The sequence below is a fragment of the Saimiri boliviensis genome, chromosome 11 (assembly GCF_048565385.1).
Source record: "Saimiri boliviensis isolate mSaiBol1 chromosome 11, mSaiBol1.pri, whole genome shotgun sequence".
In the NCBI taxonomy this organism is placed as follows: Eukaryota; Metazoa; Chordata; class Mammalia; order Primates; family Cebidae; genus Saimiri; species Saimiri boliviensis.
The window spans coordinates 2505503-2522395 of record NC_133459.1 but is presented as its reverse complement, the minus strand read 5'-3'; the positions used below and the strand labels follow the sequence as shown (position 1 = coordinate 2522395).

At 61.1% G+C, this 16893-nt stretch overlaps 1 protein-coding gene across 3 annotated transcripts in view; it reads left to right on the top strand.

Annotated features, from left to right (window-relative positions):
* Positions 1-767: 767 nt before the first annotated feature.
* Positions 768-16893, top strand: part of MEGF6 (multiple EGF like domains 6) — a 121426-nt gene continuing 105300 nt past the window's right edge. For all 3 annotated transcript variants that reach the window (XM_074379957.1, XM_074379956.1, XM_074379959.1), the window contains exons 1-2: positions 768-1130; positions 9855-9989. In XM_074379957.1, coding sequence (XP_074236058.1) covers positions 1000-1130; positions 9855-9989 — 266 coding nt within the window. In that variant the 5' untranslated portion in view covers positions 768-999. The remainder of the gene's footprint in view (positions 1131-9854; positions 9990-16893) is intronic.

Sequence of the window (16893 nt, the reverse complement as noted above, 5' to 3'; positions counted from 1 at the left end):
TCCGGGACTGCAGAGAGCTGCCTTTGCGGGATATGATCCCTGGAGCCGGCCCCTTCTGGGTTGGTCACTGCAGTCGGTTAGTCTCTGGACTTTCCGCCTGAGACCAGCATGGAGCGCGAAGGGGCTGTGCCAGTCACGCGGGGGTCTGGGGCGGGACTCCGGGAAGGCTGTGGGCGGGGCCTGGAGCCGGACAGGGGTGGGGCGGGGCTGGGGTGGGCTGGGCGGGGCTGGGGTGGGCTGGGCGGGGCTGGGCAGGGCTGGGGCTGGGCTGGGATGGGCTGGGCGGGGCTGGGGCGAGGCTGGGGTTGGGCTGGGGCGAGGCTGGGGCGGGGCTGGGCGGGGCTGGGCGGGGCTGGGGTTGGGCTGGGGCGAGGCTGGGGTTGGGCTGGGGCGGGGCTGGGCGGGGCTGGGGCTGGGCTGGGCGGGGCGGGGCGGGGCTGGAAGCGGGAGCCCGGGCTGGGGTGAGGGATCTGGGCAAGTCCAGGGGCCGTGTGGGGGCCGGGACGCTGCTGAGGTGGGAGAGGGGGAGGGGGAAGGGGCGGGGCCTAGGGAACACGGAGCGGGGCGAGCGAGGGGCGGAGTCGGCGTCGGGACTGGGGTCCGAGCTGGGGGCGTGCTGGGGGCGGGGCGCTGCTGAGGTTGGAGGGGTTCGGGACAGGGGCGGGGCCGAGGGCGCTCGGGGCGGAACGAGCCGGGGGCGGGGCAGGGACTGGGGTCCGGGCTGGGGGCGTGCCGGGGGCGTGGCGGCCTTCCAGGCTCGGGGCCCGCCGCCCTGTGCTCACCGCGCCGGGGCGAGTGTCTGCAGGGTGGACCGGCGATCGGGTCCCCGTGGTGCCATTTCGGGCGCTGGCGGGAAGCGGACGCTCCGCACCTGCGGCGACCTCGGGCTCCGCGGACCCGGCGCGGGCACCTGTGGCTGCGTCCTATGGCGCACGTCGAGGCGGAGGCTCTGCGGAGCCGCCTGTAAGCCGGGGACCGGAGAAGGCACCGGCGCGCACGATGCCGCTCCCTGCGGAGGCGAGGGCAGCGGGGCGCGAGGTGGCCCTGGCGCTGGTGCTGCTGCTGCTCCCCGCCGCGCCCGCCGGCGCCAGCGTCCCTCCGCGGCCCCTGCTCCCGCTGCAGCCCGGCATGTGAGTAGTGGGAGTTGGGAGGGCTCGGCGGGTCGTCCAGAGACGACCTCGGGAGGCCCGCGGTGGACCGAGCTCCGAGGCTTTGTCCCTGGGGCCTCAGAGCAGTGGGCTCTTTGCCTTAACTGGAGAGGGGGTGCTGAGACACAGGGCTCCGGGTCGAGTCTGGGGCCCTTCTGTGGCAGGGCCCCTCCCCGAATCCCCTCCCCCTCTTCCCCTCTCCCCCTCTTTGGCTCAGGGATGTGGGTTCTGCAGGCTCAGGCAGATGCTGTGCTTGGAAAGCGGTGAGGAATTCGGGCCCCTTTCCGTGCAGAGTCTGGCCCCGGAGCCCGGCTGGGAGAAGGCAGGGAGGAAGCCGCCTGTTCCCGCTTCTCCAAAGCCTGTCTTCTGGGGTCTGGGGGCCTTCGCAGGGGCGAGCGTGCCCAGACGGGGGAGCTGAATGGAGTTGGTCTGTGTGTTAAACACGTGCGCTTTGGGCTGTTGGAGAAGGAATTTAGTGCCAGAACGGGCAGGAAGAGAGGGTCAGGGAGCCAGCCGAGATGAATTTAATTTTGAAAGATGATTCCCCAACGGGCCGTTTAGCGGTCTCTCTTGAACAGCAAATCAATCCTTGTGTTGGCCTCAAAGGAAAACTGGTGTGCAGTGAAGGAGGCGGCGGCGGCTGGGAGTTGCTGGTGCCCCCACCCAGCACTCCCTGCCCGTGTTGGGCCTGGGGCCTGCAGAGCTGGAGAAGGCTGCAGACCGGCGGGCGAGGGTCAGGCTCGGGTGAAGGCCTCCTGTTTCACAGCCCCCGGGTCCTGGGGCCGCGGAGGGGCTCTCAGCCTGCTCCTGTCCAGCACTCCCCACAGGGCCTGGTACTCAAGGGCCCAGCACAAACCTGGCCGGGCAGGACAGAGCTGCAGCTGGCTGGGGACTGAGAAGCTGCCATGTTGTGCTGGGGAGGGGGAGGGGCTCCAAACCCCCAGCCCCACCCCGGGTCTTGCTTACTCCATGAAGAGGAAGCCTTTTCAAAGTCCTGCTGTCCCTGGGTTGGGGGCCTTGGCATCCGCAGTGTGAACGGCCCTAGTCCTGACTCCACGGGCTGCTGGACATTCCTCTTTCCTGTGACCCCAGTGCCTTTATTGGAGAGCTGCAGGCCGGGAAGGGACACCACACTGGCCTTCACTGCTCAGCCAGCCAGCCCCTCCTGGGACCAGCCAGGGGCTTCCAGGGGCACAGGCTCCCCAGAGTCCCAGGGTGGGCTGCTCGGCAGAGGTGGACGGCCCGCTGTCTCTGCTCCGGTGTCCCTGTTCCTGTGAGGGGCCTCTGCCACCAGGGCACTGCAGACCCTGTTGGTGTCCTTCCTAGGCCCCGGACTCGGACCTGCTGGGGTCTCCAGGAGTAGAGCGGCGGGTCTGCTTCCTGCGTTCTGCCTGCACACCTGGCGGCCCTTTGTGAGCCTGGGGCAAAGCCGTTTGGAACATGGAAATGGGTTGCAGGAGAGGCAGTTCTCTTTGCTCGTCCTTGCCCCAGGCCTCCCTCTGCTCCCTTCTCTGCCCTTCCCTTCCTGCGCTCCTCCAGGGGAGCCTCCCTGGCTGCAGTGAGTGGCGGTGGCTGCGCTGGGGCCTGTGCCCATGAGTTATCTTCTGGGCTCCAGGCATTTCCACTGCGGCCTCTGCTCACAGATCGTTTACCAGCAAGAGTCTGAGCTCTGTGTCGCCTTCCACAGGCCTGGTGTCTAGGAAGCACCTGGCATGTGGCTGGACATGCAGCCGGGCCTCCTTGGGCCAACGGTGGCTGGTTGAGTGAGCGTGGGGGCCCCGAGCTGGACCCTGGGGAGATCCCCACTGGGCTGTGGAGAGCAGGGCCTGTTCTGAGGTCCACTGTGTGGAGCAGAAGGGAGGAGGGAGCTGTGGGCTCCGGTGGGGGTGGGGCAGGGGCAGGGGCGCTCTTTGCTCCCTTACCCCAGAGGAACGGGGTGGGCCCCAGAGGCTGCTTGGTCGCTGCTGGTCCTGTCCTCCCTGCCACCCTTTCCTCCTGGGAATCTGATGAGCGGGAAGGGCCTGGCAGGGGGAGTGGCACCCGCTTTGGCTGAGTTTTCCTGAACCACTGGCTGCTGAGTTGAAGCCATACTGCCAACCTCCTGTTAATGCTAGAACCCGGGGCCTTTGGGAGACGCTGTGGGGGTCAGGGTGGGCGGTGCCCTCTGACTCACGGACCCAGGTGCTTTGCACCATCCCTGGAGCAGGCGGAGCTGATCTATCTGCTGATTCAGGTCCCTCTGAAGTGAATTTCCGCCGTGCGGAAGGATGCTGGCCTCTTTCCCCCGGCCTCATGCAGGAGGCCCTAGGCTGCTGGCGGGCGTCTGGGAACGAGGCTGGGAGTGGGAGGCAGATTGCCCACGTGCTAAGGCAGGGCCCTGCCAGCTCTGAGCAGCCATGGTTGGAAGCTCCACATTTTGGAGACCCTGAGAGGTGCTGCTGGGCTGCAGAGACCAGTGTTTCACAGGGGCTCAGGGTCTCCCCGATGGAGAACCAGCGCTCTGGAACCAGCTAATGACCTGATGCCTCCCCTCCAGGGTGGGTCGGGGCCTCCAGCTCAAGTCCAGTCTTGCAAGTAGCTCTTTGGACCCCCTGGCATCAAGGGTGAGCCTGAGGCCCGGGGGTTGTCAGCCACACTCCGTCCACCACCCCAGGTGCAGAAAGCAGCTGTTCTCAGCCTCCGGTGGGGCCCTGAGTGCTGCAGCGCCAGACCTGGAGGGAAGGAGCTCTCACCTACCTTTGGGGCTTTGAGTGACATTGAGAATCGTCACCTTATCTAAAGGAAGGCACCTGAGGGTCCTAGGGGCCCCAGGGCAGGAGCTGGGCCCCCCAACACCAGGGCTTTGAGAGCCCCCATCTGGCTGTTTGGGGGCCTGGGAGGCATGAGAAGAAGAGACCCATGGGGTAAGAACAAGCATTCAAAAATGAACGTGATGAACGTGAGGACGGCTGTCCTGAGCAACTCCTCCCGCCCACTGCCCACAGGGGTTTATTCAGGGGCTGCATTCAGCCAGGCTGGGAAGCTGAGCCAGGCCGGCTGCCCGGTTTCTGGATCCCTGCCTCCCCCACCTGGTGACGCCCTCACTGGGCCCAGACTGTCACTGCCCGCCCTGGAGGAACCCTGTGGCATGCCCACCTCTTGCCGGTGGGACCCCAGCTCTGCCTGGGATCAGATGGCCGGCCAGCTGGGCCACCTTCCGCCTCCGACTGCGCCGGGTCCACTTTGTAGTTTGGGAATTCCCCAGATGGCCTGTCAAGGCCACCAGGCATTTTAACAGGTTCTCCTGGGACACATGTGGGGCAGTGGGCAGGTTTCTTTCTTTCTTTTTTCTTTTTTGAGATGGAGTCTAGCTCTGTCGCCCAGGCTGGAGTGCAGTGGCATGATCTCGGCTCACTGCAACCTCTGCCTCCCAGTTTTAAGTGATTCTCCTGCCTCAGCCTCCTAGGTAGCTGGGATTATAGACGTGAGCCACCATGCCTGGCTGACTTTTGTATTTTTGCTCGAGATGGGGTTTCACCATGTGCGTCAGGCTGGTCTTGAACTCCTGACCTTGTGATCCACTCGCCTTGGCCTTTCAAAGTGCTGGGATTACAGGTGTGAGCCAGTGAGCCACCGTGCCCAGCCAGGCAGATTTCTTTATGTCCCCTCTTCTGCCTGCCCTCCCTCTGCCACCTCCTCCATCCTCCCAGGTGGGAAGGCCGCAGTGGCTGTGTGTGCCTCGCGGAACTCCCCAGAGAAGACAGTTGTTTCCCCACTCACCCCTCCTCCCTTGAAGGCTGGCTTGATTGATGATCCATCACTCTTGTTGAGGGTCACTGCGAGGGCCACCCAGGAGCTGCTTTCAGGGACCACAGCCTGGCTGGGCAGGGCAAGGGCCCTCCGGCCTGGGGGAGAGCCGTGGAGGGGGAGGAGTTACTGGGGAGACAAAGGACATGCCGGGGGCAGCAGCCCAGGGAGTGACGGTGTGATGTGGGCAAGGGCTGCTAGGTGGTCCTGGGTGGGGCTGGCAGGGGATCTCTCGAGTCCTTCTGCACTGTCATCTTGCTGGTTCGTGGCAGCCGAGGTTGCTGAGGTTTGACGAGTGCCAGGAGGGACAAGGAGGCCCCTCAGAGGGAAGCACCCATCCCCTCAGGACCCAAGCCCCAGAGGCCTGAGCTGCTGTCACGCCTGCCTTCCAGATGCTGAATTGAGGGCTCAGAGATGGTCATCGACTCCTCTGGCTGCACAGCAGGCCCCAGGCCTGGGGTGTCTGCTGAAAAGCCAAGTTCGCAGCTCTGGCCCCTCTGTGTCATCTCCATCCTGAGACGGTGACAGGCTTACTTCACAGTGGCTGCCCTCAGCACAGGGGCCATTGCAGAGTTGGGGCTGGACCCCTGGAGGGACCCCTGCAGCCCAGAAGCTCAGGGTCATCAGCCTAATCCCCCACCCCTTCCGTTTTTTTTATGGCGAGTAGTTCAGGGCCACCTTTGCCCAGGGCTCAAGGTGGTCAAGTGCGTGGCAAGGCACAGGGGCAGCAAACACGTTCAGTGCTTGTAGCAGTTCCTATGGGCCCACTGTTGATGCACAAGTGACACTTCTTCCTGAATAAACAGTCCCAGCATCTGCAGTAACACTGGCTCACACCTCCTAAGGGCTGTCGGAGCCCTTGTCTGTGCCGGCTCATTGAACCCTCACGACAACCTGGCAAGGCCAGTCCTCATTTTACAGGTGAGGAAACTGAGGCAGAGGTTCAGTGAGCTTCACATCTTCAAGATGGGGCATGGGGAGCTGAGATTCAAACCCAGGCAGCCCAGCAGCGAGACCTTGCTTCACACCGCTAGGCCTGGGATCACAAGCTTCAGTGTGCTCCAGCAGCCCCTGGTGGGCTCGGGAAAACACAGGCAATTCTTAAATCCCCGAGGAATGCTGGCCCCACCCCAGGAGTCCTAGATTCAGCGGGTCCAGGGTGGGGCCCAGGAGTGTGCATTTCTGCGGGTTCCCAGGAGGAGCTGCTGGTCCTGGCCTGGGGACCCCACTTTGAGAACCACTGCATGATGATGGGTGGGTGGATGCGCTGATCTTGAGTCCTACGCTCCCCCAGGTGCCAGTTCTTTGGAACGCCTGGCTCTGATCCCAAAATTGACACTGTACATGAAAGCGTGGCTTTTGCAATTTTAGGGGGACAGCGTATCTGTCAGGAGGAGGACAGGCTGTGGCACTGTCCTGGGAGGGGTTGGGGAGGGATCCTCACAAAGGGGTGTGCTTTGAGGCAGACGCGTGAGTGAGGAAGCACGGGGGTGCAGCCGTGGAGCCAAGGCCATTCCTTGGGTGGGGGCTGGGCCCTGGAACCGAAGAGGGTGGGCACCGGAGAGAGTAGGCACCAGAGGGAGTGGGCACCAGAGGGAGTGGGCACCAGAGAGAGTGGGCACCGGAGGGAGTGGGCACCAGAGAGAGTGGGCACCAGAGAGAGTGGGCACCGGAGGGAGTGAGCACCAGAGGGAGTGGGCACGGCCCCACCCCTGGCAGGAGGGACACAGCCCAAAGACGCTCCCACATCTCTTGCTGGTCCTCACCTTGACTAAACCTACCTGGCAGCCAGAGGGCAGAGGTGTGTGGGTGTCTGTGTGTGTGCCTGTGTATCTGCATGTGTGTGAATGGGAGTTTGAGTGTGCATATGTATGTGCAAATGTGAGTGTGTGAGCTTGCATGCATGAGAGTACAGAAGTGTGTGCGTGTGTGTGTGTGACATTGTGTGTATGAGTGTATGTGTGTGTGAATGTGTATGTGTGTGTGTGAGCTTGCGTGCATGAGAGTACAGAAGTGTGTGTGCATGCGTGTGTGTGATTGTGTGTGTGAGACATTGTGTGTATGAGTGTATGTGTGTGTGTGAATGTGTATGTGTGTGACTCTGTGCATGTAATTGTGTATTTGTGTGTGTATGAGAGAGTGTGATGGTGTGGGGGTGTGTGTGAGGATGTGTGATTATGAATGTGAATGTGTGATTGAGAGTGAGTTTGTGTGTGTGTGGGTGTGGTGATGTGATTGTGTGAGAGTGTATGTGAGCATGTTTGTGACCATGCATACCCGAATGTGTGATTGAGTGTGCTCGTGAATGTGTGCGATTGTGTTTGTGTGTGATTGTGTGCCTGTGGGTATGTGTGAGTGCATTTGAGTCTGTGTGAACTGTGTGTGACTCTGTGGGTGTGTATAATTAGTATGAGTGTGTAAGGGTGTGTGTGTGTGACTCTGGGTATGTGTATGAATGTGTGAGATTGAGTGTGAGTTTGTGTGTGTGTGTGAATGTGTGTGTGTGTGTGTGTGTGCAGGTGTTGGGAGGGTGTGATCCTCAGAGGTCAGCCTTGGGTCACAGCAGGGTGGGGTGGGGCAGTGGCCCAGGGGCTGTGAAAGCATCCCCCATGGGTGCTGTAGTCTGGGGGTCAGGGATGAGGTCAGGACCCAGCCCCAGGGAAGCTGAAGAGGGCCCTCCCTGGCGACGTGACCCTCTGTCCCTGATCTAACCTCTGGCCCTGCCCCCTCCCCTGTTCTCACTCTGGGATCCATGGCCCTTGGGACACAGGGGCCCAGCAATGCTGGGGGAAGTTAGGAGAGGCCTGGCCCTTAGTCCTGGCTGTACCTCACATTAGCTGGTGACCGTGAGCAGATTGGGGGTCACTGTCACCTCCTCTCTGGGAGAGGGGAGATTCGATGATGTCATGTCGAGAAAGGGCCTGGTGCTGGGCACGGAGGAGGCACTCCTGAACGATCACCTCTTCCCAGGCTCCTAGGTAGAAGGAGTTGAGGTTTTTGGAAGCCTGGCTTCCCGGCCGGGAGGGAGTCGTTTCCCTGGTGCAGGAGGAGGCTATGGCAGTGCCTTTCCACCTGCCCTGGGATGGCGTCACTGATCCCGCCTGGCCGGAGGGTCCTCGTGGCTGTGGAGGCTGCTCGGCTGCAGCTTCGGGTCTGTCTGGGAGTTGGTGGGGAGCCTGGACCCTGCTCGTGGCCAGGAGGCACTCTGCCCTGCCTCGCGCCCTGCCTTGTGCCCCTGCCCTGCAGTCACATGGGCTTGGACTCCAGGAATCGACGCTGCCTCGGGTGCGCACGCCTTGGCCCTGGGACAGGCAGCTTGGGAACTGCAGGAGAGTGTGGGCAGCACATCGCAGGCAAGAGGTCACGGGCAGGGCACGTCCGGCGGCAGCCCCAGGTCTTCTTGGACTTGACCGGAGACCTGGAGCTAGACTCTGGTCCCAGCTGTCGTCTGCCTCTCCGTGGGTGGGCAGCTGGAGACCAGGGTCCCTTGTCTGGGTGCCACAGCCGTCTGGCGGAGCCCCTGCTCTCCTGATGGTGAAGGCCTGCCGTGAGCTGCTCTCATCCTGCTGCCGCTGTGTCGGATCTGTGCTTTCTGGATTTGTTCAGCACGAGGGGGTGGGCTGAAGTCGGAGGGGACACAGGCCTTCCCACACAGCACCAGGTCCAGGAAAGAGGAAAAATAAACTTCTCCATTGAGAGAGCATCCATGGGGGGCGGCTGGCCTGGGGCCAGTGTGCCTTGACAGGACAGGCAGAGTCTCGGAGTGCTGAGCCTGGGTCCGGCCCACCGGGTAGCGGTGGGTTAGGAGCTCCTGGCAGGGCCTGGGTGGAGGGCGATACCGAGCCTGGACAATACTCCGGGCGGTACGGGGCCCTCCCACGAGGCACTGGGGGCCCATGCCATCTGCTTGCCCCAGGAGGTGGGAGGGGCTCTGAGGGATCTGCCAGGCTAGTAGCGCCGGAGGTCGGAAGGGAGATGCGGTCCTCAGAGCCAGGGCCAGGCGCACCTGCTGTGGGACATGAGCGCTGGAGCCTTGTCCTCGCCCCGCAAATTTGCCGCTGTGGAGGGGGCCCGCCTCACCCCTCGGTCAGGGCAGGCCTGGGGCGAGCCCCTGCTCTGGGGATGCGGCCTGCGTGTCTGTGTTTGGAGGGGTCCCTCCCTCTGACCCTTCCCCACCAGGGCCTGAGCCCTTCCTCCACCTGCTCCGAGCCCGGTGGGGTCTGGATGGCTGCTTAGGGCACCTGTCCCCGGCGTGCCCCCTCCCTGGTTTATGCAGCCTCTGGTGACAGGTGAGCCTCTGGACTGGAGAAGCCTCAGAGGGCCCCTGAAGGGGCTTGGCTGGGATGGGCTGGGGTTTCACCTCCCCCTCCACGAGCAGGCCTCGCTCATTATCCAAACACTCACCTGCGTGGGTCCTAGGATGCTGGGGAGCCACTGACTTCACAGTGGATGGGCCCGGAGCTGGCTGCACCCACCCTGCCGTGGGTGAACTCCCCGCTCAGCCGCAGGCCCCAGCAGCACCTAGCCTGGGGACATCTCTGCAGCAAGGCGGGGAGGGCTGGGGGGAGAGGACAGATGGGCCCCGGCTTGTTTCTGGATTCTGGACCAGGCGTGACTATGCATCGGGGCCACGCTTCCTGTCTGTTGAGGCAGCGTCGTGGGTGGCTGTGTCTCAAGGTCTTGGAGGACCGGGAGCCACGCTGTGGCCCATGCGTGGGGGATGCAGCGGTGGCCATCGTCCCTTTTCCCCTCAGCTCCTGTGCCCTCACGCCTGGGCTCCACGGCCGGCTTGGGGCACTGGCATGGCCAGCCCTGGACTTCACTCCAGATGGGCTGACACCCAAGGGTGGGGGTGCAGGAGGGGTGGGTGCTGCCATCTGGGGGCGGCTGAGGCGCTGACTCTCTGTGTCGCTGTTCCAGGCCCCACGTGTGTGCCGAGCAGGAGCTGACCCTGGTGGGGCACCGCCAGCCGTGCCTGCAGGCCCTCAGCCGCGTGGTGCCCGTGTGGAAGCCAGGCTGCGGGTGGCAGGCGTGGTGTGTCAGCCACGAGCGGAGGTAGGTGCTGGGGACCCAGGGTCCCAGGTTGGGGGAGGGGCTTTGTTTATACAAAGGTCGGCATTGACCTCCTGGGAGCTGGGCAGTAGAGGCGGGGCCCGGTCCTGGCCTCGGGGCCATGTGCACCCCCTGCCTGAAGCCCTCATCTGAGCATGAGGCCTCTCCTACCCTCCGGGTGAGGCTGCCACAGGGGCTGCTCCCGTGCCATAGCCCTGTTCTGTTTACCCAAGCACCCACGCCCTGTGTGAAGGAGGAGGGGGCCCCTCCCAGGAGGATGCTGGCCACTCAGGGAGGCGAGAGCGGTCTCAGCCTGCCAGGGGCTGGCGGGAGGCTGCTGCCACTTGGCCTTCGGGCCTTGTTCCCAAGCGCACGTGAAACCTTTTATTGCTCAAGATTTTATTTCAACACGGAACTTGAGTGCCTGTGCACACCTCTCCCCGTTTTATAGACTCAGGCTCTGCGGAGCCGGCCGCATGCAAAGTGGGTTGTGGGAGGAGCTGGCAGCCACCCCGGGTCAGGTGGAGGGTTTCGGGGTGCCTGGGGGAGAGAAGGCAGGAACGCGTTCTCAGATGAGTGTGGCTTAGCTTCTCAGCCTGGGATCCGGGGAGGAGCCGAGGCCCTGCTCTGCGCTGCTCTCCTGGGCGTGGGGTCCACGCGGGACACCTGCACCTGTCTGCCTGCTCCAGCGACTCCGGCAGCTTCAATGTGTGTTTGCTGCACACTTCTTATGTGTGCAGAGTAGAGGGGCAAGAAACCGTTACGGTAACGGGGGTTCTCACTCGGGGCGGCTGTGTCTTCCCACCCCGGGACGGTGGAGATGTGGAGTCAGGTTTGGTGGCAGGTGAGCTGGGCAGGCGGATGGGGCCAGGGACACTGCTCAGCGTCTGCAGCACACAGGATGACCCGGATGACATGGCCCAGTGCCGGGAGGGCTGAGTTTCAGGGACCTTCAGCAAAAAGAAGAAGAAATCTCTCACTCTGTTCCCCAAAATAGCACCTTGCAGTCCGTCCTCTGGCCATCACCCATGCGTGGATGTGGGCCTGTCCTGTGGCCAATACCCGTGCATGGATGTGGGCCTGTCCTGTGGCCGTCACCCCTGCGTGGATAAGGGCCTGTCCTGTGGCCATCGCCCGTGCGTGGATGCGGGCCTGTCCTCTGGCCATCACCTGTGCTTGGATGCAGGTCTGTCCTGTGCCTGTCACCTGTGCTTGGATGCGGGCCTGTCCTGTGGTCGTCGCCCGTGCGTGGATGTGGGTCTGTCCTGTGGCTGTCGCTCCTGCATGGATGTGGGTCTGTCCTGTGGCCATCACCTGTGCGTGGACGCGGGTCTGTCCTCTGGCCGTCGCCTGTGCGTGGATGCGGGTGTGTCCTCTGGCCGTCGCCTGTGCGTGGATGCGGGCCTGTCCTGTGGCTGTCACTCATGCGTTGATGTGGGTCTGTCCTGCGGCCGTCGCCTGTGCGTGGATGTGGGTCTGTCCTGTGGCCGTCGCCCGTGCGTGGATGCAGGTGTATTCACCTGTGGGAATTTGGTAGCATCAACCAGGTCTCCCACCAACAGCTCATGATGGAAGAGCCCCATTTCTGGAAGCAGCCAGAAGCCACCTGAGCCCAGGGCTGGAGGCAGTCCTGGTGGCCAGGCTGAGGAAGTGCCCTGTGTGGAGGCAAGACTTCTCCACTGCAGCCTCCAGGCCGGCCTGAAGTCAGAGTGGGAGCAGCGTTTCTGACACGCCAGGGCCCTCAGCCTCCTGGCATGGCATTGGGGGCAGTCATGGACGAAGTCCCCCTATCTGGGGGCGCCACCAGCCAGGGATCCCCTCCTGGCATTTCCCAGTGCAGGGTGCCTGGGCCTCTTCACCAGCCCTCCCTCTCTCCCGAAACGTGGCCGTTCTGCCTCAAGATTCTGGGCTTGTGGTCGGGGAGGGGTCGAGGTCCACCTGCTCAGACTCCGGCTGTTCTCACCTGCACCCCACTCCTGGAGGAACCAGAGCCCGCTCACCACCCTGGTGCCTGGGGGACGGGCATCGTGTGCTTTACGGAAGCCAGCCTGAGTAAAGTGGTTACATGCGGCCCAGGCCTCTGTCCCTTTGGGATGCTCCTGGGGCTGCCCGTGGGCACTGGGTGCTCCCAAATCCCAAGTTTCCTCTTTGCGTCCCCTCCCAAGCCGCTGGGGGCTGAATCCAGCTGTGGATTCAGACTCGGGGGAGTTTCCTCAGATGCCCTGTGTAGATGTCACTCCACGTTGCGAGGCCTTGGGTGGCACCTGGAGCACTACTGCCCTGGGGCCTGGTCCCTTCATCCTCCGCAGAGCCAGCCCTGCCCCCCCCCCCGACTCTGCCTATCTGCCTTCAGAGCGTGGCTTCTCCTCCTCTGGCCTCAGGACTCCCCGTCCCTAACCCTGAGCCCTTGCCCGTTTGCCCTTGAGCCCCAGTGCTTATGAGCAGCTTCCCGGGCCACTGTGGAACTGGTGGCGACCCCAGCGTCCCAGTTGGGCTCTGGGTGGCATCACAGAGGTGGCATCACAGGGACAGCTCTGCCACGCAGTGGATGCCTGGGTGTGGACAGCCCTGGCGGGCCTCAGCAAGGGCAGGGCCCTTCGGTAGTTCAGCCACCATTCAGCCGGGGCACTGAGCAGTGGAGCCTCCGGGTTCTGGGGAGATGCAGGGAAGAAGGCCAGGGCTGCCCTTAGGAGGATGCAGAAGGGCAAGGGCTGGGCAGCTGAGGCAGGACCCTGGAGCACCACGGCACTGAGGGGTGACTTGAGGGTGAGCTGGCACCGTCGGAGGCTCATGTCTCATTGCTGGCTCCACCCCTACTGACCTGGCGACCTCAGCCTCCTTTTTCCACCTGTGAACTGGGCTGGCGGTATCTCCTGTGCCTGGGGTCGAGCCTGTTAGAGCCTAACTGGGAAAGCCCTTCCTAGGCTTCCTGGCACAGAGCGGGGCTCAGAAGTGGGGTGCCCATGCGCAGAACAGCCCCAGCAGAGCAGGGATCAGGGGCTGGCCTGGGCTTCCTCAGGCCCTGGAGCGAGGAGCAGACATGGGTGCTGGCAGGCAGGGCACCACGCGTGCCCCCAGCCTCTGCACACCTCCGCCTGCCACCTTGCCAACCTCATTCCCAGGCCAAGACTGCTGGCAAGTGCCCCACCACTGCATGGCTGGGTGACTGGTGACTCGGGCGTGAGGCCACAGCTGGGCTTGGCAGCAGGTACCCTGCGCAGGCCCGAAGGGTGCCATGTGGCTCTGAATGTCCAGCTTTGCCTGTGGTGTGCCCATGCCAGCTCTTCGGGGCCTCTGTCAGAATTGTGTCTCCAAGAGCTTGGCTTCCGGCCTTCTCTTTCGGTAGTAATTCTTCTCCAGCTGGTTGGAGCAGGTTGTAGGGTAGCTGGGAGCCAAGGGCATGAGGCAGCAGCTGTGCATCCCACAGCCTGAGGGCACCCTGGCGTGCCCAGTGCCCGGTGCCTTATCTGTCCAGGGCAGGCCCCACCCTCCTGCCCTGGACAGACAAGGAGAAGCCTCCTCTCCTGAGCTCTTTAGGGGAGTCCAGCAGGGTGGGGGTCCCAGGAGACTTTGGGCTGGATGAGCCCCGGTGGGGTGGAACCTGCCGAAGCCTCAGTTTCCCCACCTGACTTGCTGCAGTGGTGAGGGTTAGATGAGCCTCTGGGCCGGCCCCGCCGTGGCTGTGTTGTGGTGACTGCAGCTGGAAGATAGTGGGGGGTAGTCCAGCCCTGGCTTCGGGGCTATGGAGCCTGCTGCCTGCCTCAGGCAGGGCTGCCGGGTGACGGGTGCTCTGTCCCCGCCAGGCCCAGAGCGGGCGGGGCTGCGATACAGCTGTGAGGACACCTGGGTCTTCAGGGTTTGTGCTGTCAGCCCCTCGGGGGTACTTCCCGACAAACATGGCCAGGGGCCCTGTGAATAAAGGGGCTCCGCCCTCCGAGGAAGGGGTGAGGGAGGGGCTCTGATGGTGGCGCGGGCGGCTCAGGTCCCTCCCACCAGGCCACACTCCCTTGAGCCACGGCTTCCACTGTGAGCTGGTGGCTGCAGAAGGCAGAGGAGCGGGCGCCCGGGGTTGGCCTCGTTGCCCCCACAACCCCACCCTGCATGAACCAGCTCCCCAGCGGCGGTGGCGCCTGTGTGATCTGGTGCTGGCTGCGGGGCAATGGAGGGTTGGTCTCACGGGGGTTTCGGGGGCTGCCGGGGTCATTCCCCTTAGCGGGGATGGAGGGGGTGGTCAGCGGCCCAGAGAGCAGCACGTAGCCCGGCACCGCCGCAGCCCCGGAGAGGGGATAAATATTTACTGCGACAGGCCGGACACTCAGCTCTGCTGAACACTGCTGGCCACGGCGGTCGGTGTCTGTCCGGCCAAGTGGTTTCATGTCCTGCCAAGCTGGGCTTTGCAAGGCGCTCCAGAGCGTCCCTGCAGCGCGCGTGCATCAGCACAGGCTTCCGGGAAGCGGCCCGCCTGCCCGCCACTGGCCTGCTTGTTTGTTGGGTCAGGGTCCCCAGGGCCCACCTCCGGCTTCCCATGCAGCAGCCCCAGCAGGCTGGGGGTGTTTTGTGATCAGAGACGGCAGCCCAGCTGCCCTGGCTGCTCCCAGAGGCTCAAGGGCCCTTGACCCCAGGCTGTTGGCTGGGCCCCTGGTCACCGCCCCTGCAGACAGCGGCTGGGGTGGGGGAGGGTGGCTGGCTGTGGGGTCCGCAGGCTGCAGGGCAGGCCCTGGCGGGGGGCGGGTGCATCTTCTGCTTCTTCCCTTATTCTCTTTCCATGTCTCTCTGTCTCATCTGTGTCCCTCTCTGCTTCTCTCTGCCTCTCTCCGTCTTCCCCTGCCACATCCACGTGATCAGTTGTCCTTGCAAACACGAAGGCCTCAGAGCTATGGGACCTGTGGCATGTGCCACGTAGTGAGCTGTGCAAGAGTTTCCCGCCCCCACTGCACCGAGCTCCGAAAACCAGGCGGCTTCAAACAGCAGGGCTTTATTCTCACCCAGCTCCCGAGGCGGGAAGTCCGAGATCAAGGTGTGGGCAGGCTGGACCCCTGCAGGGCCCTGAGGGAGCGTCTGCCGCAGCCCCCAGCTCTATTTTTTTTTTGATGAACAAGACAGGCACGGCCCCCAGCCTCAGGGAGCCCACCTCCTAATGGAGAGGACACAAGAAACAAACAGATAATAAGCCAAACCATTTAGCTATTGAGGTACAGGTCCGTTTCAGTGATAGGGATAATCCTGCGTGGATGTATTACTGAGATGGAATGATGGTGGGGGGGGCGGTCGCGTTCGAACTGAGAGCTGAAGGATGAAGAGACAACCTCACTGAGGAGTGAAGCAGGAAGAGTGTTTTAGGAAGAGGGAAGGAAGTCTCCAAGGTGAAAAAGAAGTTAGCTTTTCTCAGACTACTGGTAAGCTTGAATGGGAAGATATAAAATACACACTGAAACCCTCGCACGGTGCTGGTGGGGATGTAAAGTGATGTTAAACATGAATTAAAATGATTTAACTCAGCAATCCTAATGATATGCGCAGAAGAAATAAGAAACTATGCCTACGCAAAAATCTGAACAGGAATGTTTATAGAAGCATTATTCTATTTTGTTTAATAATTTTTTTAAAAGACAGAGTCTCACTTGGTCACCCAGGCTGGAGTGCAGTGGTGCCAACATGGCTCACTGCAGCCTTGACCTCCCAGGCTCAAGCAATCCTCCCATTTCAGTCCCCTGAGTAGCTGGGACTACAGGTGTGCACCACCACACTTGGCTAATTTTTGTATTTTTTGTAAGGATGGGGTTTTGATATGTTGCCCAGGCTGGTCTTGAACTCCTGAGCTCAAGCAATCCATCTACCTCAGCCTCCCAAAGTGCTGGGATTACAGGTGTGAGCCGCAGCACCTGGTCAGAAGCACTATTTTTTTTTTTTTTTTTTTAAGAATAATAAGAAAAAGAATAAAGAGGAGGAAGAAAGAGAAAGAGGAAGAGGGAGAGAGAACGGGGGTATTGCTCTGCCGCCTGGGCTAGAATGCAGTCCAAACATGGGCATGCCTATAACTGTCCCCAATAATGGAGACATGAAAGAAAATGAGGGAAGAGAATAACAAACAAGGAGCCAACCAACATTTCATTCAAACTTCTAAGTTGATATGATGTGGTACTGATAAGAGTGTACACCCTGTGTAAAGTGGAGAGTTCTATAAATGTTAATTACGTTTACTTGTTCCAGATCTGAGTTCAAGTCCTGGATATCGTTATTAATTTTCTGTCTCATTGATCTGTCTAATATTAATGTTGAAGTCTCCCACTATTATTGTGTGGGAGTCTAAGTCTCTTTATAAGTCTTGTATGTCTGGGTATTCCTGTATTGGGTGCATGTATATTTAGGACCTTTAACTCTTCTTGTTGTTGCATTAATTCTTTTATCATTATATAATGTCCTTCTTTGCTTCTTTTGATCTTTGTTGCTTTAAATACTATTTTATCAGAGGCAAAAATTGTAACTTCTGCTTTTTATTTATTTATTTTTGCTCTCTGGTTGGTTGGTAAGTCTCTCTCCATCCCTTGTTTTGAGTCTTCGTGTATCCTTGAATGTGAGATGGGTCTGGATGCATCATACAGTTTCAGTTTTTTGTCCAAATTGCCTGTCTGTCTTTGAATTGAGGAATTTAGTCAATTTAAATTTAGAATTAATAATAATATATGTGAGTTTAATACTGTCATTTAATATTAGCTGGCTATTTTGCCCTTTAGTTGATGTAAATTCTTCATTATATTGATGTTTTTTACTTTTTGGTATTTTTTAGAAAGGCTGATACTGTTTGTTCCTTTCTATGTGTAGTGGTTCTTTCAGAAGCTCTTGTAAAGCAGGCCTGGTGGTGATGAAATCTCTGAGTGCTTGCTTGTTCACAAAAAACTTTATTTTT